Source organism: Pelodiscus sinensis, chromosome 15, assembly GCF_049634645.1.
Source record: "Pelodiscus sinensis isolate JC-2024 chromosome 15, ASM4963464v1, whole genome shotgun sequence".
NCBI lineage: Eukaryota > Metazoa > Chordata > Testudines > Trionychidae > Pelodiscus > Pelodiscus sinensis.
The window spans coordinates 32971138-32987727 of NC_134725.1; the positions used below are offsets into that span (position 1 = coordinate 32971138).

The 16590-nt window shown below is 46.6% G+C and overlaps 2 protein-coding genes across 5 annotated transcripts in view; one reads left to right on the forward strand and one right to left on the reverse strand.

Moving 5' to 3' along the window:
- KDM2B (lysine demethylase 2B) overlaps positions 1-6420 on the reverse strand; it is a 219159-nt gene extending 212739 nt beyond the window's left edge. The window contains exon 1 of one of the 3 annotated variants that reach the window (XM_075898614.1): positions 6296-6420. In XM_075898614.1, the coding sequence (XP_075754729.1) occupies positions 6296-6358 (63 nt within the window). In that variant the 5' untranslated portion in view covers positions 6359-6420. The remainder of the gene's footprint in view (positions 1-6295) is intronic. The other 2 variants (XM_025177937.2, XM_075898620.1) reach the window with 2 other exon arrangements.
- Positions 6421-7991: 1571 nt separating this feature from the next.
- The window catches only part of LOC102446257 (calcium release-activated calcium channel protein 1), a 33993-nt gene continuing 25394 nt past the window's right edge, over positions 7992-16590 (forward strand). The window contains exon 1 of one of the 2 annotated variants that reach the window (XM_006135979.4): positions 7992-8604. In XM_006135979.4, the coding sequence (XP_006136041.2) occupies positions 8491-8604 (114 nt within the window). In that variant the 5' untranslated portion in view covers positions 7992-8490. The remainder of the gene's footprint in view (positions 8605-16590) is intronic. The other variant, XM_006135980.4, reaches the window with a different exon arrangement.

Here is a 16590-nt window from a genome sequence, read left to right on the forward strand (position 1 = left end):
CAAATGCAATGTTCCTTTGCAAAAATAAAACAAAATAGTGAATATATTTACAGTATATTGTCATGAGGCAGGTGTGGTCATGGGAGATGAGCTACAATTAATCCATTTTTGTTAATGTTGGTAAAATTATTTATAGAACAATTATGCCCACAAGATGCTACATCCTGTCCATGTTTACTTAACAGTAAAAACTGGAGCTTTAAGAAAAATACCTAATATTTCACAACTCATGATGATAGAGTCATGGAAGTTGTCCATGCTGTGTTTACTCAGGTTGTGTGCGAAAAGAATTAATTTTATTCTTGTTGAGCTCACGGGAAAATCTATTTCCTGTTAAACAGAATAAATTTTGCTAAATTCAAGTACTTAAACTCTTTTTCTTTCCCTATAAATTATAGACTACCTGTCAGGAATCTTAGCTCGGATGGAAATGAAAAACTAAATCTTTAAATATTTCACTGCCTTTGGACACTTCAATGGCTCTGACAAACCAGATCAGAGTAGAACCATGGTCACCAACCCATCAATTGCGATTGACTGGTCGATTGGGAGGGCTCAACCAGTGGATCATGAGGTGTTCGGGGCCCCGCAATTTCTCCCCTCCCCCAAGAAGCCCCCCTACCTACCTCCAGTGACAATGGAGGTAGTGCCGGCTTTCTGCGGGATAGAAGGAAGTCCGGCAGCTGCGCACCACTTCCAGGGTTTCAGTAAGTTCGCTGGCTGCTCCCCCTCCCCCAAACAGCTGGCATGATATCGCAACCCAGGTCTGTGGCACGCCAGGGACTTGCTGCACGGGGGGGTAGGAGTCCCCAGAAGAGGCACGCACTGGGGCTTCCCTCCTCTGCGGTGGGTGATGGTGGAGGGGGTAGAAGTCCCCAAAGGAGACACGCACTGGTGCTTTCCTCTGGGGGGGAGGTGGTATCCAGGGCTTCCCTCCTCTGCAGGGCGGGGGAGGAGTCCTGGGAGGAGGCACACGCTGGAGCTTCCCTCCTCTGCAGGGGGGATGTTACAGGAGGAGGTAGTGGAGGGGTTAGAAGTCCCTGGGGAGGCACATGCTTGAAACTCCCTGTCCCGACCAACACCCTGTCCCCTGTCCCCACTGGCACCCTGTCCCCTGCTGCAGAACCCTGTCCCCCGCTCCCACTGGCACCCAGCTCCAGCACCCACTGGTACCCTGTCCCCTGACCCAGCACCCTGTCTCCTGCCCCCACTGGCACCCTGTCCCCACACCAGCACCCTGTCCCCACTGGCACCCTGCCCCAGCACCCAGTAGCACCCTTCCCCAGTACCATATTCCCTGCTCCCACTAGCACAGTTGGGAGCTACATTAGTGAGGCAAAAGGGGGTTTGGAGGAGTTATTTTTTTGCATCTCACTTCAGTGGCCCCAACTGACTTTCCTGTGGGTCCGTGACTCTTAACTCAAAACAGGTTCCCCGCCCCTCTCATAAATAAAGACAATGCTGAAACTTTTTGTGTTTGACATAATATTTGATTTAATAATTAAGGCTGGCCAATAAACCCCCAATTGGGGCCAAACCCATATCTGGCTACAACATCATAACACTCCTCCACCTCCCACCCCCCTCCCAGACCCTAGATCCGAGCCTGTCATACACTGGAACCCTGTCCTGAGCCTCTCACATCCCCAAATGCCTGCACCCCCACATCCTCAGTCTTCTGCCACAACACTCCTGCACCAGCCACACACCACAAATATGTGACTTGAGCCCATCATTCTCTCAACCTCTCTGCCCTGAGCCCCTCACGTGCCCCAACCTGCACCCTCACATCCACAAGCCTGTGGCTTGCTCAATACCCCAATCTCCACCTGACCCCAACACTCTCCAGCCTGGAACCCCCTCCCTGAGTCAGCATCCCATTCACCACCTCCTCTTGCATCCAAATTCCCTCCCAGAGTGTGCACCTCTCACCCCTTCCCACACCCAAATTCCTCATTCCCACCCCAGAGCCCGCACCTCCTGTCTCAACCCAGTGCGGGTATGGCTAGACTGCAGGAGCTTTTCCAGGATTCCAGAGGTATCCCAGGAAAAACTCTTCTGCGTCCAGGGAAGCGTTTGTTCTTCTGCTTTTTTTTAGCAGAAGAACAAACATGCTCTTTTGGTAACCCCTGTGTTCCTCATTCCACGAGGAATAAGGGGGCTTCCAAAAGAAGGTTTTTTTCTGACATTTGGCCCAGTCTAGACAGTCCAAATGTTGGAAAAACCTTTTCCTACAGAAGAATAAAAAAAAGCGGCAGTGTAGCTGTATCCTGAGAATGTGTAAGGGCTAGGTATAGCAAATGATGGAGATGAGGAAAACGGAGAGGGCAGGTCTTCAAGGAAGGGGTAGGGTCTTGGGGGAAGGATGGGGCAGTAGATCTTGGCTTGTTCTAACATTTAAAAAGTGATCTTCGGTGTGAAAAGGTTGGAGACCACTGGTGTAGGGGCACCAGAAGAGGGAGAGCCAAGGAACCATGGTTCTCCCATATTTTAAAAGTGGATGGGCCTGGCCCATTCATTTTTTGTCATGGGACTCCACCCATTCTCCTCTTCTTCCCCCCCCCCCCCCCGCAAAATCCCATTCCCCAGCCAAGCCATCAGCTGAAAGGGCCCAGCCCAAGAGCCTGGGCAGTTGTGATGCAGGCCAGCTCCCCACAACTGCCCACATAGTCTAACAGTCGCTGGGCTTTGACTTGAGGCCTTGCACCTCAGCAGTTCTGATTTGGGATAAAAGCTGCCTGGACAGGTGTGGGGAGCTTTGATACCTCAAAGAAGGGAATACAGGCAGGGGACTGCTTTTTGCCCTACTGCACCCTGGATTGGAGAAGGGTCCCTAGCCCCATCTAAGCTGCTGGCTTGGCAAGGGGATAAAGCCTATGGGGGAAGAGGAGGGGATTTGGGGAGAATAAAAGGGGCCTTTTATTGGAAGAAAGGGTGGGACAAGGCTTCTCAAGGGTATGGGTCCCTAATCCCCCACTTTTGGAAAGGCTTCACTGCCCCTAGATTTATATTTTTCCCAGTTAGGAGGTTCAGTGATTGCAATTAAAGTTGCATCCCACATCTTTCCAAGGAAGGTTACTATGCCTTAGATTATGTTTACACTTACAAGTTGTACTGATTCAGCTGTGCTTCTATAAAAGTTCTCATGTAGCCATGTTATGCTGATGGGGGAGAGCTCTCCTGTCAACATAATAAATCAGTTCAATGAGTGTTAGTAGCTATGTCAGCAGGAGAGTGTCTGTGCACATGAGCATTTTTACTGTCAAACTTATGTTGTTCAATCGGGTGGTTTTTACTGACATAAGTGCTAGTGTGGACATAGCTTTAGACTTATCATTGATTGAGACTTCTGACAAGCCTTGCCTCATCTGCCTATTGAATTTCTTACCCTTCATATTTTTTATACAAAATCTTTCATTATAATTTCTATTTTGCATCAACACAGTTTTATCTTGTTGACAACAATAGGAACAAATGGAAACAGCTATTTGCATATTTGCAGAATCTTGTGTGGATGCAAATGTCTACCTGCACATGCTGATATCCGTGGATAGACATCAATATCTGCTGATCTACAAGGCTCTGCTCCCAAGGCACACTGCAGCCAACAGAGGTAAGCATGGTCCAGTGTCCCACAACAGCAGCTCCCCCCGAACATGCAGCTGCATCACTCTCAGCCCTGCCCCCAGAGGGACTGTAGGACCCAGACAAGAGGGGGCTGGACTGTGGATGATAGTGCTACTGCACGAATCTGGCTCCCTTGAGTGATTAGACCACACTCCTCTTGCTAACTGCAGAGTCTCTTGGGAGCAGAGCCTTACAAATAAGCAGATACCAACAATGATTATCCATGGATATCCACATCTGCATGTAGACATTTGTATCCATGCACAGCTCTACAAATTTGGCTAACAACATGTTTTGGAAAAGCTTTTATGCAGGATGTGATCAGCATTTCTATGCTAAATACTGTGATGGACCTCCCCCATGCTTTATGAAATTATTTTATGGATACAAATATGCCTAACTTGAAGATGCTTTGGAGACACTGCTTCATGTAACCCATCAATTTACTGTCACAATCTGCTGAATCTGTATATCTTATTTTGGTGTATGTATCACTCTTTTATGTAAAATTAGAGATATAGGGTAGAGAATAGTTTATGGTTTTAAATGAGTAAATGAAAGCCATCAGGGTGTTTCCAATGCTCAGATATATCAATGATGGGGTGATCACCTGTAAACAGCTTCCTTTGTCCTTTAAATCTAAGCAGTGGGTGGTCTTAGGAAGACCTGTGACCACCCTGATTAGTAAGGTCTAACCAAGTAATTTTCCATGGAAGAGAAGAATGTAGAAGCAAAGAATTTGCACCCAAAAGGAAGTCTAGTCAGGATGCAAAGTTTTCAGGCTCTTAGTCTTTTGCTGGCATGAGATACCCAAAAGGCACCAGACAATCCAGAGAGAAAAGTTCTTCCCTGGCTTGGAGGTTTAATTGAAATAAGAACAGTTTTAGGGTGAGTCCTAGACATAGCCCTCCAGTTGAAGTTTAATTAAGTACAGATTACTCTAATTAGGCTTAGCACCTCAAGAGGAGGCTAGGATGGAAAGAGAAATGCTAGGATTTATAATAACCAGCAGTTACTAAAGGAAATAAAAGAACTAACTTAACCGAGGGAAGTAACTAGTCGAGTCACTAGTTGACTAGTCGCTTACATCCCTAATGCATACAAACTAAAAATTATAATAATGGTCATGTTTGTATAGATTCCATCATTGTCTTTTGCTATATCTAGATTAATGAATTTACAGCTCAGGAGAAGCATGAAGAGAAGTGAGAAAAAAAATATTTGTGTTGTCACATCTGTAAAGTGCTAACAAATCAAAATAAGAGCACATTATACTACACTAGTGTGAAGTACACAAGATGCCAAGGGATGGAAAAAAACAATCCTTCAGTCCTTTTATATCCAATACAACTAAAATTATTGTAAAATAGCTTCTGCCTTTGAAATGTGATTGTCCTCCCACATCTGAAAATAGAAAGCAGAGCCATCCTTGTTTAGTAGTGAGTTTGTATTCTTAGATTTTTTTACCTTTAAAACTATAACGTTTCTTTTTCTCACTTGCACCTTTTTATACCATACCCATAAGCTCTCAGAGGCACAGAATATACTTTTGTAGCTCCCCATATTAAGACCCAGCATTCCTGAATCCTCTATGTGTGTGTGTGACCCTTGTCAAATCACTTCACCTTTCTGTGCTTTGTTTTCTCTTTCTATAAAATAGAAATATTTTTTTTTAAACAGAATAAGCATTTCAGGGCTTTCAGAAAAAAGGGCTGGTTAAAAGCTAAAATAATATATTATACATTTCTCTTATGCAATCAGAAAGGATATTTTAATACCCTCAAGACCTTTTGCTCAGTCCTTGGATGTAAGATTAAGTGAGGGGTCCCAGAATATTTTTATTTCAGAAGCTATTCCTCACAGCATAGTCTGCAAACAACTCACAGGAGAATTGAGGGGGTAAGGGTTCTATTATGTATTAAATTGTCAGCTCTTCAGGACAGAGATTGACAGGATGTTTATACAACACCTAGCAAAAGGGCCATTTACCTGGTAAGTGTCTAGGCAAAACCAAAATGTGAAAGCTTAATAAAATCATTGGGACAATTATACTCAGTAATAATAAGCAGTGAAACTGAGTAAGTTTAATACTATGTGGAGGAATTCTATCATTACAAGGGAAGTATTATACAAATTCAAATATAATGAATCCTGAATTACTTCATAAGTCTTTACTTCATAAGAAATGGGGAAATAAGATAATTTTACAGGGAGTGAACTGTGAATCACAGAAATTGGACTCAAGTAGTAATTCCACAAGAGACTTCTCCATCTCTCTAGTGACTTTGCTGATTTAACTGAAATCCTAAGGAAAGTCTCAGAGTGGGTTCCTGTATATATTCCTCATAATTCCTCAAAAGATGATACTGTCTACTTAATGATCAGTAGATTATTAACTACAGGATAAATTACATAGCAAGAGTGGATATTGTTTAACCATAACAGAAAATGTATACTGCTTATTTTGGAGATATGTTTTGTGATATTTAATGTGGAGAATTATTTTTAAGCTAGAAAACCATTGAATGGATCTGGGGAAATTCTGATGAAGATTGCTTTAATAACAAACTCAAAGAAGGAGAAGGGGACAGACATCTTTTCAGATGACGAATGTGAGAAGTGGAAACCCTAAACATCAATATTTACTGTCTGGTGCACTAGTACTTACTGATTGACTTGTTACCAATTGCAGGGCATAGAAAATTTCCCAAAGGATATGTAGATGTTCCATTAACTGGAAGCACGGGTTAGGATCCAGGTTAGATTTTATGCATTGCTGTCACTGTAAAAAAAAAAATCTATTCCATCAGAAGGTTATAGAATACACGGGGTGGTTTGGTGGTTGGATTTCAACTGCCAGAGGCTGGAATATTGGAATCAGAAGGTTCCATCCATGGCAGTTGGGTTATGGCAGCTGTGTTCAACTATCTGTGCTTGAATATTAGAGTCTCCAATCTACAGTGCCAAATTGGATTTGGAACTGAGGAGAGTGTCTGGAAGTTCAATTACAGGATTAATTTGACCCAGTAGGTCTAGAATAAGGAATGTAAAAGAGTGACGAAGATCTATGTTACACTTACATGCAGTGGGTAGCATATAGAGACTGACTACACATGCCCTTATAGCAGTGAGGCATCACTAAAGACAGGCCTAAACCTTGTGGTCACATGCTTTGCTTGAGGGTGAAGAGAGCTATTCCTTCCCGTTACACTGCTGTATTTAGCAATGTAGTGTCCTGCCAGTGGCATCTTTCCTCACTGCAGGAAAAAGCTCTGGCACAGGTGGCTAGGGAAAGAAGCTTCCTCCTGCCATTTGCAGTTATACCTACTGTGGTGCATGTCTACACTGCAATTTTTAATTGTGCCTGGCTGATGCCACCTGACTCAGGATAAGGAGCTGTTTAATTCTTGCATAACATTTGGATTGGGACTGAAGTCCAGTCTCTAAAGGCCTGTGAAGTTAGAAGGTCCACAGTTGAAGCATGGGGAACCTTAACCTCTAGACTTGAATTAAACAGCCTCTGAGCCCAGCAAGCCTGAATCAGTGGCATAGGCCATCTGTAAGCTTTTAATTGCAGTGTAGAAATGATAAACTGGACACTGCATGCTTTTCACTGCAGTGTATAAGTGCCACATTGCCTAGAAACTGCTACCAGGGATATGTAGTATAGCCTTAGCTTTAGGATGAATTAAGCACTTGGTATATTCTTAGGATGAATTGAGCACTTGGTAGTAAACACCACAATAAAGCATAAAGCAATCAAAGAGGACAACCCAACTAACTTCCCTGCCAAACTCATCTCTACAGCTCCAAGGCTTCCACTTCCACAAGTGGATGTCCAACTTGAGCCACTTTAAGCTGAATTTTGTTTTTTCAGAGCTCTCCAACCAGGGCTATGTCTGCACTTAAAAGTTTAAAGCATAGCTGTGCCTATGCTTTAAACTGAAAGTGTGGCCACTATTAGAGCGCTGGGAGAGAGCTCTATGTAAACTATTAGAGCCCTGCAAATTTGTGAATCTCTCTTTTATATCCACTTCCATGAATGTGGATATCCATGGCTCATTTTTTGCAGCTATAGAAGTACAGTAGATGGGAATACTCATTCTTCTATCTCCACAGAGCTCTATAAACCATCTCCACTGAGGGAAGTAACTCCCAGCGTTGTAGCCTGGTTCACGCCGGTGCTTTAAAGCGCTGTAACTTGCCACGTGTTAAATGCCAGTACCCAGCTCTGTTCCCTACTGAAAACAGCCTGAACCTGACTTTCAAAACGAACTGAGGAAATCAAGGTCAATGACAAATACATCTGTAACGTCCTGGGGCTGGATTTGGGGGAAGGCCCGCTCAATGAAGGTGGGGAGGGAGTACCAGAGCCGCTAGCCTAGGCGACCCTGACTGGCAGGAGGCGGGAAGGTCAGGTAGGGTGAAACGTGGACGGAGGTGGCAGTAACAGGCACCAATCCAAGACAGAGGCCTGATCCCAGGGGCTGTCCCTCGACAGTCAGACCAGGCGACCCTCCTAGCTACGGCCAGCGTCCTGGCTCAGGCGAGGCGGGAAGGCCCCTCAGGCGGCGCCGTGCGGCCGCTGAGGGCGGAAAGGGAAGGGCTAGAAGCCGGGCTGCGCCAGCTCGGCTTGTGCGCGGCGCCCCGGAGGCGGGGCGGGGGCCGGCACGCGGAGCGGGTCGGAGTGAAGCCGAGCCGGCGCCGCGGCTGAGGGGGTGCTAGGTGCAGCTGCTGCCTCTGCAGCCGGAAGGAAGAAGCGGCAGTGGGAGGCGCCTCCGGGATTCGCAGCCGGGCCGGGCTCCTTCTCTTCGCTCCTCTTCTCCTTTCCCGCTCCGGTGTGAGCCGCCGCTGCCGGAGCCCATGAGCCTGAACGAGCACTCGATGCAGGCGCTGTCCTGGCGGAAGCTCTACCTGAGCCGGGCCAAGCTGAAAGCGTCCAGCCGCACTTCCGCGCTGCTGTCCGGCTTCGCGATGGTGAGCGCTTCCCTCCCTCTCTCCAGCCTGCCCGGGAGTGGGGGAGACCACAGAGCAGCTGGGCCGGCACCGCGTGCTGAACCCTGCAGGGCGGCGCTGCCTCTTGGTTCTGGTGCCCTCCCCCCTTTCTCTTCCCCTTTGTACTGTAAGCGTTTCCACTATCCGCCCTGTGTTATCAGGTGCGAAATCTATAAGGATGTGGTGTGTGTTTGCTCCTGGATGAGGAGTGGGGGGAGGGGTAAAGTCTGATCCTCATATCAGTGGGACATTTTAGTTCAGGTTCTCCCACCTCAGATGATTTGAGGAGAGTTGAATTGTCAGCCTGTGGCTTACTTTTTGTCTGAAGTTAAGCTGGAAGGAGAAGAATTTAGTCTTTGTTCCTGAAGCAGGATGGCTTGGAGGAGGATTCAAACGGTCTAGGACTGGGGTGGGGAACCTGGGGGCTGTGGGCGGTCCATGGCTTGTCTGGATCTGGCCTCTGATGCTCAGCCCGCCCCAGTAATGAAGATCCTACTTTGGCACTCCTGCCCCCTCACTGTCTCCCTGTGGGGACTGGAGCACACAAAGTCTGCTAGTCTGGGCTCCACTAGGCTCTAGTGTGTGAGGGGAATGTGAGGAGTGTCTCTCCTCAGTTGGGGTTCACCTCAGTGAGGGTTGGTTTGGGTTCCTCTCACTTGTGTATGCCACCAGATTGATTTTTCTGTGTGTCAGAGGCCTCCAATCTCAAAAAAGTTCCCTACCTTTCATTTAGGAGGATGTTGGATATCACCAGTTTTTTATTTTGTGATTTATACACTGGCTTCTTCCATAACTTATTTTTTTCACTTTCTTGGCTTACTAACAACTGCCTGAAATGTGGAATTATTTTGCTTCTGGGGTTTATTATTCTGCTGGTTGGCCTGTTTTGTGTTTCTTGTCATTGATCCAAGAGTGAGCACATCTCTGGAGTATATTATTTCCAGGTAAAGTAGCTTCTCACAGAATGGGTTCATTATAATCAGAATACAATCCATATGTTGCAGTGCATTGAAATAATTCAGGACTACCATTCAATTTCACTGTAAACTTAGGGTTCTACATGTCCTAGACTGAGACAGCATTGAATATGCCTTGTAATTTACAAAAATAGAAGTTTACCATTAACAATTTCTCCACAAAATTTTGCATGCATCTTTTCAGACTGATTTTTTGGGGAAAAAAAAGTTATTTGCATGCATACTTTGAACTGGCTTTTTAATGTCACTTGTTAATTTTCACGGGTTGTGGCACTGTGTAAACCACTTCTAATCCTATTGTTACAAGCTCCACTTGTGGCACTTACAATCACAGTGGTGAATTCAGGATCAGGTCCTTGGACAACATATCATCAGTGTATTTAGGCTGTGTTCACAGAGCTGCTGCACTTGAGCTACATTGCCCTAGCATAGTCTTTTATTACAATAAAAAAGGGTTTTCCCAGTTGCTGTGTAATAAATCCCCCTCCTTAGAGTCAGTAGCTAGGTCCTTAGAAGAGCTCTTCTCACAATCTAGGCTGTCTGCTGGAGGATAGGTTAATTAAGTATAGTTAGGATTATCTAAGATTTGGGTGTAGACCAGGGCTAAGGTCCCAGTCACTGGACTCACACATGTCCTTAACTATATAAATGTGAGTAGTCCCAATTACTCTCTATGCCATTGACTTCTCTATGTTCATTTTTGTATAATCAATTTGGCTGCTTCCTCAGTTTTCCATAGCACAGGGAATCGAAGAATATTTAAAACATGTACACACACACTAGGTGAGATGCAAAGGCAGATGTAATAACTAGTCTACTTTTTAAGTAATATAAACTTGTCAGAAATCAAGTTGACTGTCCCTTTAACTGCCTATTATTCTGGTCATACAGATTTCCAGTTGCACTCCTGAATCTTATTTTTAGGAAAACTATGGCTTTTTTAAATAGTAAGAAATTATTATCTATGGAATTATTTTTACACACAGAGAGATTAAGGAACCTGAGATTTCTCAGTTTGGAAAATAAATGATAAAGGGAAGATATGATAGAGAGCTATAAAACCATCACTAGCGTGGAAAAAATAAACGACGTTTATTCCTTGGAACATAAAAACTATAGGGGTCCAAATGAAATTGATAGGCAACAGATTTAAAACAAAAAAAGGAAGTATTTCTTCATACAATGAAAGGTCAACCTGTGGAACTCCTTACCAGAGGATGTTGTTAAGGCCAAGAATATAAAATTAAAAGAACCAGATAAGTTCATGGAGGATAGATCAATAAATGGTTATTAGCTAGAAGGGGCAGGTCTGGGATAGCCTCTGCTTACCAGAAATTGGAAAGGGTGACATAGCGGTTGATCATTTGATGATTATGTGGTCTGTACATTCCCTCTGGGGGTCCCAGGCATTGGCCATTGTCAGAAGATAGGATAATGAGCTATATGGAACTTTGGAGTGACCCAGTATAACCATTCTTGTTTAAGAATTTGTATCATAAGGGTTTTTTTTATTTTCTGAGGTGCATGTGCATACATGCATTTTATATATTTCTTACTATACTTTAAAAAGGTTTTTCCTGAGGAACAACAGAGTGATGTCATGTGTCATTCTGTGTCCTGCAGTTCCTCCCTCCATATGTGTCTTCCCCCTTCCCTGTGCTCCGTGGAAGCCACAAGCCATGAGGCCTCGTCCATTCTCCGACCTGCTCTGACAAGGCCTGGGATAGCAGGAGCTGTGTGACTCCTGGAGTATGCAGCTTTCCCGCTCCCCCAGTACTCCAGGGAGAGGCCACGAGGCTGCCTTACTTTGTACCACCTTCCATGATCTCCTATCGGCTCCATGCTGCACAGGCTGGCGTTTAACTCCTCCTCAGCACTCTGCCAGCCCGAGCGTCCCTCCGGCAGCTGCCACATGGGAAGATGGCTGCCAGAATTTAAATTAAACCGCGCAGTTCCTCTGCTTTCCGGAGTGGGGTGGGGAGGGAGAGGCGAGTGGGAGCTAGGTGGAGTGCGCAGGGCTTAGGCAAGGGTGTGTGTTCAGGAGCCACATGACCTCTGAGGGGCTCAGGTAGGGGAGAAGGGGATGCGCAGGAGCTTGGGTAGGGGGGTGAGGGGCACAGGGAAGCCGCATAACCACTTGGACGGGGCGTGCAGGAGCCGCACAGCTTTGTGAATGCTTGGGTGGGAAAGGTGGGGGCATTCAGGAGCTGCACAGCCTCTTGGGGGCTTGTGTGGAGGGAAGTGGGGGTGCACAGAAGCTGCATGGGCTTGGGTGCAGAGAGGTGGGGCCACAGGGGCTCCGGTGGTGGAAGAAGGGGCGTGGGAGCCATGGTATCTTGGAGGAGGGAGGTGCGGGATCCGCAGAGCTTTGCAAGGGCTTGGCTGGGGGGAGAGGAGTGTGCAGGACATGTACGGCATTGCTGGGAGCCATGTGGCGTTGCCCCTTGCCAATGTGGGGTTGAAGTTGTGTGGAGCCTCCCCCACAGCCAGAGCAGTATGACCTCTCCCCTTGCGGTCCGAGGGAGATGGCTGGGCGCCACACACCCCCACTCTCCTCCAGAGGCAAAGGGCCAGACCAGCCTTGTCCCAGCCCAACCCTTTGGGGGCCAGATGGGGGAGAGAGCCTGGCCAGCCTCAGTCCAGCTCAACCCCCTCCTTCCTGGTGGCTGGAGGTGGGAGAGCCAGGGCTCTAGGCCTCGACCTGGCCCTCCCAGGGAGTTGTGGGGGAGATAGCCAGGGCTGCCTACTCCCAGAGAGGGTGGTTGGCGAGCATAGCGAGCAGGGGACACTGCCCCTCATATACATATAAAATGAAAAATCCTGACCCTCAAAAATTTTGGGAATGAGCTTCTAGGTAACATGGGAGATTTTTAGGGCCTGCTAGAGTCTGTTACAAACCATTTTCAAAACTGCAAAAGTTGTTTAATTGTGGAGGATTTTTGTGTATATTTTTAGAAATGTTATCTTTTATTTTAGCATGTTGTTTTAAAACAGCATTCTCACTTTAAGTACCATTATTCTGATTAGAATGTATTTTTATGGTTTGGAAACATTCTGCTTTCCTTAATCTGTGCAGCAACCAGATCTCTAAAACACCATATTTAGAAACACTGTGCATTTTCCATCATTGCTAGGAAGAAGGTTAGACCATCTGCCTTTGACACAAATACTATCTTAGATTGTGTTTCCTGAAATTCCTTCCATTTCAAATAATATAACTCAAATTCAATTTAAAAACACAACAAAGTGCCTAGGGTAAAACAACCTCCTGACGGTCAAATAAATGTCACTGTCATACTTCAATGGCTAAAAACAGAATGCAACTCTTTAGGGGCATTGGTAGACAGGCATCCATTTGACTGACAGGCAACTGTGCTCAGAACAGCAGCATATTTGAGTTCCATGCATCAGTCTGGTAGTTAAGCACAATTCCCTGTATCCATAGTTTATTGTAAAAGTGATACATAATAATGAGAAAGAAAGCTTTACTTTCTACTGTCTTCTAGTTTGTATATTGTTAAAACTAAGAGATAAATATAGCAGATTAAATTACTACTTCAGAGCTGAAAGAAAATGTGTGAATTAACAGCAATATTATTTGTTATCATTGGCTCATTAACATAGTTTTAATTTTATCCATTAATTGCCAAATTACTTTTAGAATATGCAGTGAATGTCATTATATATAATATGGACCACTAAAAGTGACTCTTGGATATGAAAGGATAATAGGCTTAAATCTCATCCATTCTCTGGCAATGACTTGCAGACTAACTCAGCTACCCCTCTGAATTCTTTGACAAAGTATGATGTCCTTTTCGTTTTACTTACCACAGCAGTTTGTAGCAGTGATAACTCTAGAACTCACTTACTTGTGAATTAGCAGAGTCCAGCTGCTTAGTAGTGAGAGAGGTTGCATTTTAACATTCGGGAAAGTCCCTCTCTTAGAATATAGTTAGTTGCCATTGAGGATCAACCTTTGACTCCACTGCTTTGCGGCTGTAGAGTTTGTTTACCTGGTGATGTAATGAGTCTTTATGGGTGTATGATTTCTAAAACGTACTGAAGGGTTGCATGCCAGTAGGCCAGATCCTGCTGGCTCATTTTAACAAACTACTGTTTGAAACTGCCCAGTATGCTGTTGAAGTATGCTGATGGTTCCTTGCTACACCAGTGAGGTCAATGTGGACCAATTCATGCATAACAATTTAGCATGCTTTAGCTATCACACTCCTGCAAAGCCTATAACCCCACCATGTAAACAAGCCCGTAGAGTAATCCTCTAAGTGGGACACTCTAATCTCCCTATTAAGAGAAAAGGCCACTTTAAAAAGAAAGAGGGGAACATAGAGAAAAACTAATGCTTCTCACTGCATTTAACTTTCTAATCTCAATTCAACAATTTCTATATTAAAAGAGTAGGGTCTAAATTCATCCTTAATTTACATTCTCTGCATTCATTTACTCCAGCAATGTTGCACAGGTATAAGAATAGAAATAACTTGGCCTCCAGCAATAGACTGTTACACCTCTAAAGCACTTTTTAACTGGATCTCTGGTTTTTTTTTTTTTTTTTGTAAGCACCACTTTTGGAGTGCAGGGAAATGAGCACAGATAGGGTAAATGACATGCCCAAGGTTACACAATAAATCAATAGAAGAAGTTGATTAGTTGAGTAATTGACTATCCGATAAGCTTAGGCTTAAGAGGTAGTCAGGTTGACTACTCAAGTACTTGCTTCCCCCCCTTGCTTCCTCTGTATCAGAGGCAATAGGGGGAGGAGAGCAGGAGCCAGTGCTGGGAGGAGCTGGCTTAAAGCTTGTCCCCTCCAACACTACCTCTGGAGTGAGTCAGGGGAGGCTCATGCTGGGTCTCAGATAACTGCATCTCTGCATTTCAAGTGTAGTAAGAGCCATGGGCGGTGAGTTATATGGGCTCAATATTCAGAGCTGGGGGCCCTGCTCCACCAATATTTGGAGCTGGGTCTCTCCCCCGGTCCTACCTGGAGTGGGCCCCGGCCCCCACCTGCCAGCGCGTCCTCTCCTCCCCGCCCCCGTGGACACCACAGCAAGCTGCCGCGGTAGGCCAGCACCACCCCGGTGCCCTCGCAGCGCATGCGCACACTGCGCACCAGACAAGAGTGATGGGATGCAGCGAGTGGGTGCGGTGAGCCAGTCCTGCCCCCACACCCTTGCAGCACATGCTCATGCCACTCGCCAGGTATATTAAATGACAGCATTGTGGCAGGCAAGGAGAAGGAAGTGGGGCTGGGGCCTGGGCCTGCCCCCCACACTCAGGGAAGCACTCACCTTCCTGCAGCAGCCGGGACCCAGCAGGCAACCCTGCGGGGCGGACACCCAGACTCCGCAGCCCCAGAAGGAACGGGCAGCGGACGCCAGAGCGGCCTATACCCACTCAACGGACAGAGGGGCGACAGGGCCTGATTGCAGACTCCAGCCCTGCAAACTGGAAGGCAGAAGATAGGGGAGGGGGAAAAATAGGCAGAAGGGGTGGAAGAGGAAGGGGCTTGTGCTGAGGGGAGGGGGGCAGGTCAGGAGAAGAAAGGGGCAATTACCAAGGGACAGAGTGCAGGAGAGACAAATGCCAGGGGGAAAGGGCAGGAGGGAAGGTGTCAGTGGGAGGGGGGACTCAGGGCTGGATTACCCAATAGGCAGACTAAGCACGTGCTTAGGGCATCAGCAAAGCAGGGGCACCAAAAAAAAAAAAAAGATTTGACAGTATAGTGTTGTTTTTATTTTGAATTACATAAGGGGGGGCCCACCATAATCTTTTCAGTGCTTAGTGCCTCTAAAGGTCTTAATCCGGCCCTGGACAGGGTGAGGCTTAGAAAGGAGAGGGTTAGGGCATTGGGGGCTAGAGGGGTGAGGGGAGGTGCTGGGAGAAGGCTTGAAAGAAGGGGTGGGCATGAGGAAGGCAGAGATAGAGCAAGGCATGTGAGAGGGCACAGTGGCATGAGGGGAATAGGGCAGAGGGTGGTGAAGGGATAGGCATCAGGGAAAAAGAGCGCAAAGGGAGCAGGGGCAGTGAGGGAAGGAGGAGGCACCAGGAGGGTGCAGGGGTAAGGGAAGGTGCAGGTACCAGGGGATTCTGGGGGTGAAGGAGAAGGGCAGACACCTGCAGGGGGGGACCAGCACCCCTGGAGAGAGGCAGGGATAGCACTCATGATCAGAGTGGGGCTACTGGAGGAGTGGTCACGGGGGAGAGAAGGGCTGATGAAGGGGGGGGCAGTGAGAAGGGCAGGAGTCAGGACAGCAGAGGTGGGTGAGGGGTTGGGGGGGCAGCAGGCACCAGGGGAGCTGATGGAGCAAGGGGAGGAGACATGGCAGCAGAGAGAAAAGGTAGTGGTTTATAAGATATTTATTAATAACTTGGGTGCCACAGTGGCACATCCAAACAAGCCACATGAACTCAGTACTGGTGCACAACACAAAATTCATTCTGCTCATGGGAGGAAACTCTTAGGCTATGTCTACACTGGCGGCTTCTTGTGCAAGAACTCTTGTGGAAGATCACGTCCACACTGCCATGTATGAGCTGTGCTTTTGTGCAAGAGCATCCATGGCAGTGTGGACCCTCTCTTGCTCAAGAAAGCTCTGATGGCCATTTTAGCCATAGGAGTTTCTTGTGCAAGAAATCCCTGCCGAGTGTCCACACTGTCCTCTTGCACAAGAGAGCTTACACCTGTTAGAAAAGAGCATAGCTCTTGCATAAGACGCTCTCTCTCCACGCCGTAGTGTAAATTCCTTGCACAAGAGCAGGCAGGCAGAGTGGATGCTCTGCGGGTTCTTGCCCAAGAACGGCTGTACTTGCGCAAGAAGCCGTGAGTGTAGACATAGCCTTAGAAGGAACACTTCCCCCAGCCTCGCTGCCTCCTGAGTTAATGTCACACACAGTGAGTTAATGCAATTGCAGGATAGTTACATGAGGGGGGGTAGGTGGTGCCAGACTAATCCCTGTTGGTAGGAGGATG